At 35.3% G+C, this 18513-nt stretch overlaps 2 protein-coding genes across 9 annotated transcripts in view; one reads left to right on the top strand and one right to left on the bottom strand.

Annotated features, from left to right (window-relative positions):
• SLC25A21 (solute carrier family 25 member 21) overlaps window positions 1-18513 on the bottom strand; it is a 470325-nt gene that overhangs the window by 336618 nt on the left and 115194 nt on the right. The gene's annotated exons all lie outside the window — the stretch shown is intronic.
• LOC112935370 (small nuclear ribonucleoprotein E-like) lies at window positions 8841-9116 on the top strand. Its single transcript, XM_072760446.1, has one exon. It carries the CDS (start codon window positions 8841-8843, stop codon window positions 9114-9116), a length of 276 nt encoding a protein of 91 aa, XP_072616547.1.

Below are 18513 nucleotides of genomic sequence, written 5' to 3' on the forward strand. Positions count from 1 at the left end.
TACTCTCTTTTTCTCAGCCTACACAACTTGCATTATCTCAACATTGACTACTTCTCCAGCCAACAGCATTATTATTGTAACAGCAATAGTAATATTATTCTCAAATATTTCCTCACTTAGGTTTCAGAAGAAATTTATTTTTAGGGTACCTGAGTGGCTCAATGGTTGAGCGTCTGGCCTTTGGCTCAGGTCTTGATCCCGGGGTCCTGGGATCAAGTCCCATATCAGGCTTCTTGCAGGGAGCCTGCTTCTCCCTCTGCCTATGTCTCTGACTCTCTCTGTGTGTCTCTCATGAATAAATAAAATCTTTTTTAAAAAAGAAATTCATTTTTAAATAAATTTTTGAATTGATTTAAGAAACATAACTATTAGTACCTACTCTGAAGATAGTCATGGGTTTATCCCTGAATTATCCATTTGAAAGTTCTCTCTTGCCAGACCTGTGCAATAGCCTCCTTACTGGTTTCCTTCAGATTCCTGCTCCCCTCCAATCTATTCTCCACACAGCATCATGAGAGGTAATATACTCAAGATATCCCTTTGCTTAAAAGCCTTCAGTGGTACAGACTGACATGATCTGACCCCACTTAGCTCTCCAACCTTATCTCATGACACTGTCCCTTGATTAATATACTTAAGCTAAGTGGCCCCTTCTTGGTCATCCGAATACACCAATATCTTCTTCATCAATCTCTTCTTCATCTTGGAGATTTGTATGTGCCTCTCTGCCTGAAACATTTTTCCTTCCACATTTTATATGGCTGTCTCTTTCTTGTATTTTCAGCCTCAGCTTAAATGTCCCTTTTTCAGAGTCCTTCCTTGACCAGTAAGTAGCCTACTCTTACCTTTCTTTCTCATTATGCCTTACTCATTTCCTTTACATCACTCGACACAAGTTGAAATTGGTTGTTTGTCATTTGTCTTCCTAATACTCTAGAAGTTCTATGCAACACAGAAGCATTGATAGTGGGAGTCATGCCTGCAAAGTTAGGAAGACATCTTAGAATATAGCATTAAGTCCTGAACTTAAGGGAATGAGCAAGGAAAGGAAATGAGGAAGGTCATTCCAGGTTAAGGGGACAATTGGTAAAGCTGGACAAAAGCATATAAAAGGATGTCATATTCCAGAAGACTATATATAAGAGGAAGTAAACAAGTAAGGGGTCACTGAGCCTGGATGGGGGCATGTGGCTGAAAAGATAGATACAACCAGATGGTGAAGGACTAAGGAGATTCTTCTTGTCCTAAACAACTGGAGAGCCACAGAAAACTTAAGAAATGCTCCATTTATAATTCAGATGCAGTAAGAGGAGAAAATACTGGAGACTATCCTCTATTTTTTAAAAGAATTTATTTATTTATTTATTTATTTATTTATTTATTTATTTATTTATTCGCTCATTCATGAGAAATACAGAGAGAGAGGCAGAGACATAGGCAGAGGGAGAAGTAGGCTCCCTGCAGGGAGCCTGATGAGGACTCGATCCCAGGAGCCCAGCGTCACACCCTGAGCCAAAGGCAGATGCTCAACCACTGAGCCACCAAGGTAGCCTAGAGACTATCTTCTAGTAAACAAATTTATACCCCAACTCTCCTCATTAATAAAATAAAGATATAAAATACTGTCTAAAACATGAGATGAAATAACTCTAGTTTTTAATTAAAGATGAATATATAGGAAAAATACATGTAAATATGTATACATTCTATTTTAAGAAGTTAACTTTTAAGAAATAATGTAGTTTTGGGAATTTTCCAAAGGAACTAGCACCAAAACTGTGACTGACTTTTATCTAGCAATGTAGCTAGTTTATAGAGCAGGAGCAGAGTTCCATGCCCTAAATAATAATAGAAAAAAAAATTGAGGCTTATAATCCATGTGTCACTTTGGTAAATTTTACATAGTAAGGTCCTTGGACTTAGAGAAAAACAAAACATTTCAAGATATTTATATAAAAAGAAAAGCTCTTAAACTGAAAGATTTTTAAGACTTGGAAAATACATGAAACTTAGTATTTTCCATTTAAAAATTCATCCAATAATTAAGGGAAAATTAGTAAATATGAAAAAGGTCACTTTAAAAAAAATCCGAGTTTAGATATGACCTGATTTGACCCCAAATTCCACTGGACATTCTGTTACCGAGTAATTAGAACTCTACAGTGTACTTGTTCAATTTGTTTGTACTATGTAAAATTGATTTTTTTTCTTTAATACTAAAATTTGGTCCATCTGTTGGGAAAACAGAAAATGTTCTAAATATATACAAAGAGTGGAAATGCTTCATTCCTCTGGCTGTATCCTGTGGTATATGCATTTTCATCAGTATGTTTGTCTTGCAGACAAAATGAATATCAGATGGTGGTTTTGAAAAAGGGCAGACCTAACATGAGGTGATTAGTTTCAAAAACAGATTTTTATTCTTGATAAATTATTACCAAATACAATCATCTGTTGATTGAGGATATAAAACAGATTGGTCATACTATAACCCACAGGTTAAATGAAAAACGGAAATAATAAGTTTATTTAACATGGTCTTGCATTAGGTTCCCAGCAGTACAAATCTAAGGCAAATAATTAGATTTCCAATTTAAAGATATACATTTGTTAAGCCAGACATTTCCTGAGGTCATCTATTTCTCTGTTGGCTAGTCTCATTGCTCTGGCAATGTATTCAGGACATTTTCACTTAGAACTTTATATTACTACCTATACCTTGTACATTACTCTGATCAAGCCAGTATCGTAGTTTGATTTGGGGATAATGCAGAGGGCAAAGGACTGATTGTGATGATTCCTGGCTGCAAATTAGATTCAAATATATTGTCACATAGGCTTAAGGAACTAATGCCTTAAAAAAAATAAATCCCTGGGGGGAAAATTAAGGATTCACTTAGAAACAACTGGTAAACCAAATCTATCTCATACTAAGTAAATAAATGGGACAACAAATATAGTACACTCAATTTCTTAAATATCCATCCTTCTTTTTTCCATGTAATCTTATGGTAAAAAAAAAAAAAAAAGTTAAAAGACAACTTCTCCGATCAATAGTATATCCTATTTTTACTGAGTATACATCTCCCCTTCCTCCTCCTCTATTTCTTTAGTAATTTACAGCTTTGCTATGTAATGTCTCTCCAGGGAGCAAAGAATCCCATTACAGATGATTCCTCTGTGCAGACTTCAACTCTGTAAATCAACAGGCTGAGCTCTCTAACAGATTTTAAATCCCTGCTTGAGTTAGGCTGGGACAACCTGTAAATTGGTGGGGCCAGAAGTGGGAGGAAGAAGGAAAGTTTGATACCAAAGTAAGTTCCAGGAAAAGAGTTTATAACACAATTTGTGTTTTTGTTAACTTTCTCCAGTAACTATTGTGCCTTGATACAGAAGAAGGGAGGTCCAGAAGTAGTAAGAATTGAAAAAATACTTCCAAAGGAGATTTTCTCCCCAGAAGAACATTCTCAAGTGATTCTAACAAGCCTAGCAGAGTGTATCAGAAGAATAAAGTAATATGCTGGGCTAATGCCTTCTTGGAGATAAGATTTCTAAATGGAATAGAGTACCTTAAAAAGACAGAGTAAAGTTGTATCACTTATAAATTTTGTATGTATAAGTTGCATGACTTATAAAGACAGAGTAAAGTTGTATGACTTATAAATCTTTAAAATAAACCTCTGAGAATTAGATGCCTCATAGGGAATTTATTTACTTACAGAGGTCCATATACTTTTATTACTAAAAAAAGAAAGAAAGAAAGAAAGAAAGAAAGAAAGAAAGAAAGAAAGAAAGAAAGAAAAGAAAAGAAAAAAGGAAGACAAGACCTCTAGAAATCCATGGATGATGTGGAAAAATTTTGAGAGATTGTCATTATTTTTTGTATAGTACAGGTCCCACTTAAAGTAATCATTAATAATATAATAATACTACTACTAATAAGAATAATAATAATATGTAAAGCATATAAATTATATAAAAACTTACATTTTAATAAGAATATTACATATTTTTTTGCCAACACTGATCATATTAGGAAACTGACTCTTGCTCATTTCCATTATTAAAAATCCAGTATGATGTGGTTTTAAATGTTACTTATAAAAGAATAACATTATGTTAAAGTTGAACCAAATACTTATTGAAATAAAACAGTAAGAAGAATAGGAATATGGAGGGCAGTTCAATATTCCTAACTGATGATTTCTGAGAGTCCATTTCATTTAAGACCCCATCACTCGAGTTTAGCAGACTACTCTTTCATTGTTATTATCAATATATAAGGTAGGTCTTTGTCTCCATCTCTCTCTCTGCCCCTCATTAACCTCCACCCAATTGTATCCCAGCTGTCCTAAATCAATACTTCATCTTTTCCACTTTTCTCCTCAAATTGTTTTTACTTTTCAACTTTTCCACTTAGTTGTTTCTCTGACCCTAACTCTGCTCTATACCTTATTCCACTTACATTTAATTGTTACTTATTTTTGTCCATTTTTCCTTCTGTGTTTCTCTTATTTTTACTTTTTTTTCTACAACCATCATCCTAGCAACCAGGATTTATCTCCTCTACTCTAGATTACTATTTCATTCTGTCTAAGCTTTTTTTAAAATATTTTATTTATTTATTAGAGAGAGAGAGAGAGAGAGAGAGGCAAAGACACAGGCAGAGGGAGAAGCAGGCTCCATGCAGGGAACCTGATGTGGGACTTGATCCCGAGACTCCAGGATCATGCCCTGGGCCAAAGGCAGGTGCTAAACCGCTGAGCCACCCAGGGATCCCCATCATTCTGTCTAAGCTTTTTGTTTTGAGTTTCCCCCCAGATCTTTGGCCTATGCACAGAGTTCCAATTAATCCTCCTAAAACATTACTCTAATCATGAATTAACAAAATCTGGAATCTAAAATACTTGCTTTTACTTAGTTCTAAGACCTCTTTTACTTAGAGGTGTTAGAACGACCTCTGACTATGACCATATATTCTGAAAACAAATGTCATCTGTAAAGGAATGAGAAAATGAATGAATTGGGACAAGTCACTTCTAGACAAACTACTCCCAGCAATTGTTTTTGTTAGTCAATACTTTTCTCTAAGTATAAAAATACTAGCATATAATTATTAACTGGAAAAGGTTTTAGAAGATAACCCAATGGAATATTTAATATAGGTATGATTATCACTTTAATGTGATGTCCTATAAGGCCCTTTTTCTTTTGAGTATTACTTCTCCATGATTCCACCCTAACTTTCAAACATTGCTTCTGATTACTGTGACCATCAACAGGCTGAACACACCTCCAGGACAGTTTTGCTCCTCTAGTAAAAATCTGAGTGACATTCTCTAACAATCTTTGCTGCAGCTGGTTTTCTGGAAGGGATCTCACTGTCAATCTTTATTCCAAAAGTTTTCCAAAAGTGAACCTTTTCCTTAGCATGGAATATTATGTAGGGATTTCTTAGTGCTGCCAGGAAGCTTCAGACTGAACTTTTGAATGGAAGAAAAAGCCTTAGGGCACAACTGGGCACCCATGTCTAAGAATGCTGTGTTTGTTTTAAATTGGTGCTCCATCTCTAATATTCAGGAGGGATCTGAAAAAAATCAATGTTTAAAAAGATCCAATTTCCCTGCACCTTTGGTTAAGAGTTCATAGTGACTTCCTCTGTTAGAAGAAGCACTAACTTACCTTAGCAATAGCAAAGAAATTTAAAACCAATAGACTCTATTTTCTCCATCTATTGATTCATCAGTAACTTAACTCTCATCTAAAACTATCTTTGCCTTTGTATGCAAGAGCTTTAATTCTCTACTTATTTGGCATTTACAATCTCAAATGTAGATAATGAATGCTGAAACTCCAGAATGCTCTTCCAAATACTCTTTACTTCTGCTTACACTTACTTCAAACAATACTTCCTTGACTTCTGATTAACAATTCTCTTATGTGTACTCTTGCAGAACACTGTCTTCCTGCCTCCCTACCCACCTCCATCACTGATAAAGCACTTATATTACAGTAGTGGTAGGAGTTTGCTTTCTCCCTGCCTATACAGACTATGAGTTCCAGAGAGATAGGGACCATGTTTTATTCACCTTTGAGTTTCAAAACACAGCACAATAATTAACATATACTAGGTGTTCCTTAAATATTTTCTGAATTGAAGTAGACTGACAAATTGCAATTCAGGCTATGTTAATTACTAGCTAAGTCCAGGCCTCAACAAGCAGAGGACAGCAGTGAAATGAAGTAATTATCCAAATCACCAAGGACAAAAAAATGTGCTAATTTGGGGAAAGTGAGTAAGCAAGATTTTGCCTAACTGGACTAATCCATCATTTCATTCTGATGCTTAGCTTTGCTAATGGAAATCTGACCTCAGTAGAGCAGTCCTATTCTCTCCTGTGTTTTGTGTTATAACTTAAGTGATCTGTTTTATATTGATGCTGAACATAGCCTACACCTCTTGTGCACAGGATAAAAATTGCATCCAAATCCCTGTCACCTATCATGAACGTGCCATTGGTTCCAAGCAGGGTCAGCCAAGGGCAATGCGTGGATGGTCTTATGAAACCCATGACTGACCCCACATTTTAAAGACCACACCTCACTAATATAGTGAGTTATTGGTATATTCTTTATATACCAAAGTCAGCAAGTTACACAACAGAGTCAACTTTTAGCAACATGGTTTTTCCACATGAAGTCTGTGTAATTCTCTAGACAAAACGTAAGGTGGCTCTCCATATGAAACTATAAAACACCTAGAAGACATAAGCAGTGATTTCTTTGACATTGGCTTTAGCAACATTTTTCTAGATATGTCTCCTCAGGCAAGGGAAACAAAAGCAAAATTAAACTATTGGGACTACACCAAAATGAAAAGCTTTTCACAGCAAAGGAAACCATTCAACAAAATGAAGAGATAAACTATTAAATGGAAGATTTTCACAAATGATATATCCAATAAGGGGTTAGTATCAAAATACATAAAGAATTTACAAAACTCAACACCAAAACCCCCAAATAATCCAATTGAAATATAAACAGAGGACCTGAAGAGACATTTCTCCAAAGACATACAGGTTGCAAACACATATGAACAAATGCTCAACATTACCAATTATCAGAAGAATGCAAATCAAAACCACAATGAGATATCACCTTACAACTGTCAGAATGGTTAGAATCAAAAAGGCAAGAAATAACAGGTATTAAAGAGGGTGTGGAGAAAGGAAACCCTGGGGCAGCACCAGTGGCTCAACGGTTTAGCTCCGCCTTCAGCCCAGGGCCTGATCCTGGAGACCTGGAATCGAGTCCCATGTCAGTCTCCTTGCATGGAGCCTGCTTCTCCGTCTGCCTGTGTCTCTGCCTCTCTCTCTCTGTGTCTCTCATGAATAAATAAATAAAATCTTAAAAAAAAAAGAAAGGAAACCCTAGTATGCTGTCAGTTGGTATGCAAACTGGTGCTGCCACTATGGGAAACAATATGGAGGTTCCTCAACAAATTAGAAATAGAACTACATATGATCCAGCAATTTTACTTCTGAGTATTTATCCAAAGAAACTGAAAACACTAATTTGAAAAGATAAATTCGCTCCTCTCAATTGCAGCATTATTTACAATAGCCAGGACACAAAAGCAACCCAGGGATCCACTGGTAGATGAATGGATAAAGGAGATGTGGTATATGCATATGCATACACGTAGGGAGCATACATACATACATACAATAGAGAATGTTGCTCAACCATAAAAAAGGATGAAACCTTGCCATTTGTGACAACAGCGATGGACCTAGAGGGTATTATGCTAAGTGAAATAAATCAGATAGGCAAATGGCATGATTTCACTTATATGTAGAATCTATCAAACAAAACAAATGAATAAACAGAAAGCAGAATCAGACCTATAAATACAGAGATCAAACTGATGTTTGCCAGAGAGGTTGAGGAGATAGGCAGAACTGGTGAAAGGGAGGAGGAGATACAAGCTTCTAGTTATGGGATGAAGAAGTCACAGGTGTGGCACCTGAGTGGCTCAGTTGCTTAAGTGCCTGCCTTCAGCTCAGGTCATGATCCCAGGGTCCTGGGATCAAGCCCCACACTGGGCTCTCTGCTTAGCAGAGAGCCTGCTTCTCCTCCTCCCCTTGCCAGCTGCTTTCTCTGCTTGTTCTCTCTCTCTCTCTGCCAAATAAATAAATAACATCTTTTTTTAAAAAAAAGTCACAGGCAAGAAAGGCACAGTATAGGGAATATATTCAATGGTATAATTAGACATCCAGCACAGAGCCTGACTTGGGACTTGATCTCACAACCCTGAGATCATGACTTAAGCCAAAATCAAGAGTGGGACATTTAACTGACTGAGCCACCTAGGCACCCCAAGAATGTTGCTCTTTAAACCAAGGGTTCTGTTATTTATAATACATATATCTGTTGGCATCTTTCCTTTTCTAGCTCATTTGTACTTGACCTAAGCAAGAAAACCAAAGTTACTTAAACAGTAAGCAATAGATTAGAAATTTAAATACTTGACTTAATCTTTTGTCATTCTGTGACTAATTAATTTCCTTATGCAGTTACAGAAATGGGGATAAAAGTTTTTATTGTTTCACGAGGAACCATAAATTTCAGAAAGTACTTTGCATTTGTAAATTTAAATCTTTCAACTAACAAGCAGTTAATTAGTTTGTAACTGAGAAAGCTGCATTGACTACATAACTATATTTGAAATCAACACTGTCAAATATAGGATTTTTTTTTATACCATTAAGGCTTAAAAGTGGAATGAGGTTTTTTTAAATCAATGGCAGACAAAGGTGTGGTCTTTGTCAGCTTCCACTATGGTTTACCGTGGTCAGGGCCAAAAAGTGCAGAAGGTGATGGTTCAGTCCATCAATATCATCTTCAGATACTTGCAAAATAGATCTCGGATTCAGGTATGGCTTTATGAGCCAGTAAATATGCGGATAGAGGGCTGTATCATTGGTTTTGATGAGTACATGAACCTTGTATTAGATGATGCCATAGAGATTCATTCTAAAACAAAATCAAGAAAACAACTGGGTCGGGTCATGCTAAAAGGAGATATTACTCTGCTCCAAAGTGTCTCCAACTAGAATGATCAATGAAGTGAGAAATTCTTGAGAAGGCCACGTAGTTTGTTTTTTTAGATGTCTTTTTTTGGGAATATAGTTCTAAAATCCTTGTTTGTATCGTTTTGATTACCTGTATATTATTACCAGAGGATAATAAATGCTGTGGGATTGTTTTTATTTAAAAAAATGGCAGACAAAATATTTAATGAAAACTACAATGAAATATAATATTTTAGACAGTAGAGAGAAGTAGAAAGAAACTGGATATCAGAAAAATCCTAGTATGGGGGCACCTGGGTGGCTCAGTCAGTTAAGCGTCTGCCTTCAGCTCAGGTCATCATCCCAGAGTCTTTGAATCAAGCCCCTGCTCAGCAAGGAGTCTGCTTCTCTCTCTCACTCTGCCTCTTCCCTTGTTCATGCTCACTCTCTCTACCCCAAATAAATAAAATAATTTTTAAAAAAACCTCCTAGCTTGAATCTCAGCTTCACCAGTCATGAACTCTGTGGCATTGGGCAAGTCACTGAACCTTTCTGAACCTCACTTTGCTCATTTCTTAAATAGAGTAATAATAGTTCCACCCTTATCTAAGTCTTGAGGTTGTTTTGAGAAGAACAAGAGATAACATAAATTACAGTAATTTTGAAACTATGGAAAAGTATACAATATAAAGACATTACGATTATTATTTTGGTATGTGGCTATTGATGGTGATGATGGCAGTAATGGCCTGATGTTTGCCATCAGATGCATTGCTAACATTCTGCTGTTAGTTAACACAATTACGACAACAACAAATTATTTTTTGTTCAGATTCAGCCATCTGCAAGGCTGGAATATTTGTTTCAACACCAAGAGGAAAACAACTTATATTAGTTTAAATAGAGAATAATAAATACATATACAGCTCTGCCAGAAAAAAAAAAGACTATAGTTCATATTCTTTCAAATTAAGGAGTCTTTGTTTCATGTGGCTTCCTCCTTACTCCTGTAGGACAGACTTGTTTGCAAATGTCAATCATATTTTATTAAATTGACTGTGAAAGGGTGAACTTCAGACCAAGATTTTCAGCCCTAGGCTTCCTTGATATGCTTGTTGCAGATGCAATTTTAGCAACTCCTGCTCAAGTTCTTAAGAAAAAAAGAGAGAGAGAAAGAGAGAGAAAGAGGGAAAGAAAGGAAGAAAGAAAGAAAGAAAGAAAGAGAAAAAAAGAAAAGAAAAGAAAAAGGAGAAAAAGACAAAGAAAAAAAAAAGAGGTGAGATAGAGACTAATACATAAACTGAAACTGGTGTGGACAAAACCATGTGGTAAATACCAAAATGTGCAGCAAAGGAAAAAGTCCCTAGAGCATGCATTCAGTCATTTACACCTCACCATGTGGGTTAGGTGGGCTAATCCAGACATAATCTACTATGTTTAAGGTAACAAGAAAGCACCTAAAGAATACCAGCCATCTTCCTAAAGACTAGACTTCCTAAGTAAAGAAGCAATTTTCAACTAGCTTTCCCTCTTTGCAGATCGCTAACATCCAAAGTATAATCTATGGCTTTTTGTAAAGATTCTGTTGCACCACAGGAAATAATCTTTGTTTCTCTATATATCATTAGTTCTCAATTATTTTCAGTAAGACTCTTCCCTAAAACTATTATGAGTTGGCTAGAAAAAGTGAGCATCATTGTAGTTCCCTGGGTTTTGTCAAAATGATTATCCTTTTAAAAAAGGTGTTTATAAGAGCCTTTGTCAAACCGGTAATCTCCTAAGTGTCTTTCTTAGCTAGAAAAACCTCCAAATTATTTTGTTATTAAAAAAAATAGGCACTAAAACAAGCTCCTTGCTCCCAATAACTTTAATTTCCACATACTTTTGCACTTGGGGAAATAATTAAATTAGATAATATCTATACAGGATATGCCCCAACCCAAACTAGCATCCAAAGTAAAACTATTATTGTGGGATATTATGGTGTCATATGAAAAAGAAGTGTTTCATATCCAAATAAGTTTGAGAAACAATGAAATAAGCTACACTTAAAAGATATCTTTTCTGCTGGATTTCTCAGCTACAAAATGCTATTGCATATTAGAAAGTATTAACAAAATTTATTTGACCACGAAACTCTTTTTCAGGGAACTCTATAAGAATTTGGAAGATATGTGGTTAAGAAATGTATATATGTAACATGACAGAAATATATCAAAGAGTTCATCATGACCACGTAACAGTTGTCTTTGTGTGGTTGAATCAATTTATGTCAATTGGTGTAGCCACAGAGAACCTACTGTCTTGCCAGGTTCTGTTTAAGGAGTAGATACAGATTGCTTTGAGGGAAGAAAAAGAACAGATTTAATTAGCATCAACAATTCCAAGGACTTTCCCCCCAAGTAACAGCAATCTTAAGAAATAGTCAGAGCTATCTTTTCCATGAACTCAGAAGGTCCCAGTATTGTTTCACCATATTTTCATTGGAGACAGCGAGAACAATACATTTATGGAATTACAAAAACCATCATACAAACCACAAAAATGCTGGTGCATCCTCATGTCTAGAAATTCTAGGAAAACCGGTTTCACAATTTAAAAGAGGGCATAAGAGATAAATTTTAGGAGTAATGACTTAATACCTAATACATTTGTATCTAGTTACCAGTAATGCATATCTGAATTCAAATTTCCTATTTCCACATCTTTTATATTCCTTTCTGTAGTTGCCAAGGTGGTTGAGCTATGTCACAGTTGGTAACAACTGTTAGATGACTGTTTCTGCTACTACAGGATCTCAAGTCAGGTATTCAATCCAGAAAACTTTTCTTTTAATCAAAATAATGACGACTGGTTTTGTTCTGTTTTGTTTTTTTAAAGAGCAGTGGGAAGGACCTAGATTTTATCTCTTTTTTTCCGAAGCTTCTCTTTCTCCTGAGCTCAAGTGGAGCCTCCCACAATACTACGGTAGCTCCGGAGCGTGTTCAGCGGCTGTGGCAGCTCAACCATGCAATTTTATAGCAAGCAGCAAACAAGGCAGAGAATTTAGGGTTAAAAACTCAAGTGAAGTTTTGTCTTCTACAGTAATGAAAGCTGACTAAAAGAGTAAATCAAATGGATCTCCTAACAAAATGAAAACAGCTGTTTGGCCTGGCTTGGTCTCTGATTTAGGTTAAGTAATTATTGCTCTAGTGTGGTTCAAGGTTGTTCTGTATTAGTGAAATAGGATATCACATGAAAATCATCCAACTTTTTAATTTACTGTAGCATCAGAAATTCCACTGTATAAAAAATTCCAGAAACGTAATCTTCTAAAAACTTTACCTATAAACCTTTTTCAAATACCAATTGATTAAATCTTACAAGGCATAATTACACAATACATAATTATATTATAGTAATAACCTTTAGTATCTATGCTGAGAAAAATATTTTAACATTTTACCTTTAAAACACTAAGTTTTTCAACTTTTACTGGAGTGATATATAATATCCCACATCCTAAATAACTGTAAAGACCTTTTTTTTTTGTATCTAGAGATTTTCTTATGAAGAATAACCAGTAAATAGCTACTTCTTGAGCCCCCAAACAAGTCTATTTCAATAGTGTAAATCTTTTTTATTTTTTAATTCAACGTTGGCAAACTACGGTGGTTGAGACAAAAAAAATATAATGAAGAATCATAGTAAAGCGCCATTCTTGAGGAAGAGGTTTCTATGTTTAACATGTTCAGAGTAAATAAATTACTCAAGAAACTTCAAATTTCATTTCTTGTTTGTGGACTTTTCATTTTTCTATTACCATCATTCATGCTATTCTGCTCTTATTCGAACATTTTATTTGTTTCAGCTTGCCTATGATAACAAAGAACAAATCAACTATAGGTGGTTGGTATTTGTTATTGTTGTTTTTTTTAAAATAATGCTCCTGTAATTATTTTTAAGTGGTTAAAAAATTAAAACTATTATCTGACACAAGATGTTAAGTTCTTGAAGAGAACAAAAACTAAACTAAAGTCTTGACCACTGTTAATTTTTTTTTAAGGAATTTATTTATTTATTTGAGAGAGAGTGAGAGAGAACACAAGTGGAGGGAACAGGGAGAAGCAGGCTGCCCACTGGGCATGGAGCCCAATGCAGGCTAAGGCAAAGGCAGATGCTTAACCAACTGAGCCACCCAGGTGTCCCGCCACTGTTAATTTTTAAGTCTGTCTCCATTATATCACTGTAAGTATACTTAAATACATGAATAAACAATAACATTAAAATATTTTCTAACACTAACAACTATTTAAAATATAGAATAATTTCAATAAATTGACATTTTAGAGCATTTTAATACACTTAGGTATTCAATTTGGTTCCCAACAAAAAGGGAGACAGGGAAAGAGAAACAAGGAGAGAAAAGATTGCATCAGAAAATTAATATTTTAAAGAAAATTACTTAGGTGGTGTAAAGCCCAGGGAAAAATCTCAGATGTTCTTGTTGTAATTATTATTGCTGGCTGTAAGACATGACATATTTACCTTTCCAGTGGGATAGTTTTGTAGTTTTCCTAAGTCTAAATAGTATTTCTTGCTAGTCCTTGCCAATTATTCTAACTAGTGCTTGCCAGCACATCAGAATAAGAGAAATAACAGAGTTACATGTGTTATTTCCCCAAAATGTTTCTGCATTCTGATCTTTCTTAGGGGTCAATATTCCTTAAATAGAAGAATATATCATGTCGGGGGTTTCCATTCAGAAATTGTGTTGTGGAACTAGATCAACAGTGTACAATTTACCTAAGGATTAGAGAGGAACTCAGTGAAAAGCAATATTTAAAAGGAAGGTTTGATTTTTCCCTTTCAGACAGTTAATGTAAATTCTACTAACTGAGATCTTCAAAAATGATAGGGCACTAGAAGCCAGTCTACATTCTTAGCTGTCTGCAATCTGAGGAGGGTAATACAGAGGAATGGTCCCACTACTTTGCAGTCAGTGTTTTCCTTTCAAGAAACACAAAGCCTACTGTTGTTATTGCAAATCTTATTGAGTAGGTAAATGTCATTAAGTCACATTTATAAAGAAAATGGAGCATAGTAAGATCCCTTAAACAGTGCATCTTTAATTGCTGAGTCAAAGTATAAGGTCAAACTATTCAGTTTTCTGTAGACACGTTTCCATCACTAGTGTCCGAACAGAACTTCCAGATGTACATGCTGTATATGTGTATGCTGAAAGGAGAAGCTCCCTCTCCAAAAATCAGTCTTGCCCTCAAATACTTCTTCTGAATCCCCAATCTGTCTCTAGCTCTGTTACTCCTGATATTTCTTCACATCATCCCTTGAGTAATTCTTTAGTTGTTACATCTTTATGAGTTCCATCTTAGGAACAAATTTTTCTAGAATCCACCCTGAAAAAGTCTTGCTCTGTGTTTTTTTTTCTATTGATCTTTTTTGGATTGGTCTCCTAAGATATTACTATTTTCCTTTCTCTTCTTGACAAAATTCCAAAAAAAAAATCTAGTATTATCTAAGAAATGAGTGTCAATGATGAATTTGTTGGTCTTAGAAGGTTATGTTTCTGACCTAGTGCTCTGTGTCAGAAAAGGCATAGCAAGAGGGATGGAAATGGACACTAACAGTGACTGATATGACAGAGTGAAGACCTCATATCTTCAGTGTATATTTTTTGATAAGTGTTCCTATAACCACAGAAACTCTTTAGTTGTCAAGTTGAACACAGGTCAAGGTCCTGGATTTTTTGAGTTTGGTCAACAGTCTCTAAATCTCAGCAGCAAAATATGACACCAAAGATGGCCAACAGTAGTCAGAATCAACTATCAACATCCAGCATGAGTGACTAGAGACTGGAACTTTGATTCAACTTTGTTTTGAAGAACTTGTTCAGCCAGGGAGCTCTCTGTTAGGAAGCATAGTCCACCCCAAATGGTATTTCTCTACTTCCTTTATTCTCTCAACTACTTACCTTTACCCTGAGGATGAAAAGGACACTGTTGAAAGGAAATAGATTTTTGAAATATTGGCATTTTTAATTAATGTTTATTTTATTTTTTAAAAAATTTTTATTTATTTTATTTATTTATTCATGAGAGACACACAGAGAGAAGCAGAGATAGGCAGAGAGAGAAACAGGCTCTCTGCAGGGAGCCCAATATGAGGCTCGATCCCAGGACCTGGAGATCACGACCCAAGCCAAAGGCAGATGCTCAATCACTGAGCCACCTAGGTGCCCCAAGATTGGCATTTTTTAATTCCTCCTTCACTTTCTTCCCCGTTTTCCTCAAGACTCTAACACAGAGCCAAGTTTCAACTGCCCTCAAGGTAGCAAGTCTTTTTGCACATGCTTATTAAAGGAATGACACTTTGTATAGAGAGAAGGTGCGATCAGATAGATGGAATATACAGAGCACCCTGAAGAACATTTGCACTAGATGAACAGTGTTTTGTACAATCACAAAGTTTTACACCCTCACAGCCAACCATTTCGAAGCAAATTTACTACACAGTTTTCTCTTTCCTCTTAATTTCCTAAGGAAGAAATTTCTTTCTTTCTTTTATTTAAAGTTCTTGGTTCAAAGTAACCAAATAAGTCTTTAGTTCAAATTATTTCACTATATATAATTTTTCATTTTAAGTTTTAAGGACTTACAATACAAAATGAGTATAGAATATAAAATAGTGTATATCATATCTATTTCTGTAAAACTTTAATAGAAGACCTTACAAAATTTTGGCAATTTTTCTATACTAACTTACATGCTACTTTATATTGTAGGTACTTCTTCACTTGATGTTGGCTAAAATATGATATGTCAACTTTCACAACCTATGAATAATGGCAACCATATCAAAAGCTAAGGCCTTTATTAGAGTTAGTTCAGCCATGAATGAACCATGAAATCTTTTGTAGTAAAATATTTACTCCTACTTTCAAATCATTGGATCTTTGAATTGGAAAGGACCTTAGCAACTATCCTTTCCAAAGCCATCATGTCATATATGAGGGTATTAAGGCCCTGAAAGGTGAAGCAACTCATCCCAGGTCACAAGGTCTGTTGAGAAGCCCAGCTCCTTCCACTTCTCCAGGTAATAGTGGTAAAACTACCATATTTTTTGAAAGTTTTTATCTCACATTGTATCCAGAAGAGGTAAAGATGTTCTCTTTAGGGAATTCTCAGTTCCTAAAATTAAACATTTTATTCCTTTACTCTTTAGCATTTCCTAAATGGTACCTAATTCAGTCATAAGGGTTTAATCATTCCCATTCGACATTCCTAATCCTTAATCAGACATTCCCCATAATCTTTCCTATATAGCTATTTATATTTTACATTGAAGAAATTAAGGTATTATAGAAAATGTTACATCTAAATCACAAAAATTATTTTTATGTGGCAAGGTCTTCAAATAAGGTATTCTGACTTTCTGAAACAAGTGTGAAGTGTATATTTTTAAATGAATCCATGCATTGCTTTAAAATACTCCCCCCCCCCAAATGGTGGAGAAGTAGATGAAACAAGGTTGGCAAGATTATAACTGTAATTATCATTTCATTATAATTGTAACTGTTATAAAATTGTAACTGAAATGGATATATGTGATTTATTATACTATTCTATTCAATAAATACTTGAAATTTTTCATAATGTTTGCTTTAAAAAATCAATCTATATACTGCCTTTTGGGAGAACTTAAATAGTTACCAAAGCCCAACATATACCAGTGAACTGTTCTCATCAATAATGAAAAGGTAAAGGAGATTGCAACCAATGCCTTCATCTATTAATTATGTAAAAAAAAATACACAAGAAGAAATTAACCATCTTAACCATTTTTAAGTGACCAGTTCAATAGTGTTAAGTATATTCACATGGGAACACTTGGGTGGCTCAGTGGTTGAGCATCTATCTTTGGCTCAGGTCATGATCCTGGGGTTGCTGGGATGGAGTCTGGCATCAGGCCCCCCTCAGAAGGCCTGCTTCTCCCTCTGCCTATGTGTCTGCATCTCTCTCTGTGTCTCTCATGAATAAATAAATAAATATTAAAAAGAAAAAGTATATTCATATTGCTGTGCAATGGATCTCCAGAAATTTTGCATCTTGTAAAACTGGTGCTCTATGCCTATTACACAATTCCCCTTTTAATCCTTTATTCAACCCCTGGCAACCACTACTTTGTTTTTGTGAATTTGACTACTTTAGATATCTTGTATAAGTGGAATCATACATACAGTGTTTGTTTTTTTGTGATTGGCTTATTTACTTAGCAAAATGTCCTCAAGGTTCATCTGTGCTGTAGCATGTAACAGGGTTTTTCTTGCTCTGAATAAGATACCATTGTATGTATATGCTATGTTTTTTGTCCATTCTGTATTGATGGACATTTGGGTTGCTTGTACCTTAAAGTGTTCATCTTAACATTATTTTCTGAAGAAACTGAAACAAAAGATGCTGTGAGGAAAGCTCAACTAAGCAACAAGGAGAATGAATGGGTGTGCAGCTCTTGACATCCTCGACTTCAGGACCTACAAGAAACCGGGCATACCTAATGGAAATTAGTGGTAGATTGAAAAGAAGCTAAATTTATTATTTATCTACTTTTGTTTTCTAACCTTTTATTGTAGTACCCTTTCTTGATGAAACTATTTAAAGGATATAACTGAATATAAATATATTTTTACCCTCTCAGTCTAGAAATACAGCTGTAAGAGAGCTGTAAGAGAGCCTGATCGAGAAGAAGGTATCATGGATGGAAAGATAAAGATTGGGAGAGTATCAAATTTTTCAGCTTATAAAAAATTTTTATTAATAAAAATTACATTTAAATCCCAAATTTGTCAAAAAGAAAAAAACTTGGAATTTGAGAATCCATTTGATTTCTAAAAGGCTGAGCACTGTGCTCCATTTAGGAAAAGCTTCCTGAAGAGAAAATGAGTGGGAAAATCAGAGAGGGTGACAGAACATGAGAGACTCCTAACTCTGGGAAATGAACAAGGCATAGTGGAAGGGGAGGTGAGTGGGGGGATGGGGTGACTGCGTGACGGGCACTGAGGGGGGCAATTGACGGGATGAGCACTGGGTGTTATACTATATGTTGGCAAATCGAACTCCAATAAAAAAAAATACAAAAAAAGAAAAGCTTCCTGAATGGCACTGTGATATCATGGGGGGCGGATAATTGTTTATTTGAGAGCATGAACCTAGAGGATATATCTCTTCAGACGATTTCTCTACATCTGAGTCCACATGAATTAAAGTCTACCCCAAATCTCTTGAGTTTCTTGGGCACCGTGAAGCCACTACCATCTTATCTGGAGCCACTTTTACACTTTGTATTTTGCTTCTAGTTAGCTTTCTCAGCTCCCACTCCAAGAAGTTGCCAATCCCTTGGGCTCCTTAAATTTCTGGCTTAGATTATGTGGAGTGATTAATGG

This window comes from Vulpes vulpes, chromosome 6 (assembly GCF_048418805.1).
Source record: "Vulpes vulpes isolate BD-2025 chromosome 6, VulVul3, whole genome shotgun sequence".
In the NCBI taxonomy this organism is placed as follows: Eukaryota; Metazoa; Chordata; class Mammalia; order Carnivora; family Canidae; genus Vulpes; species Vulpes vulpes.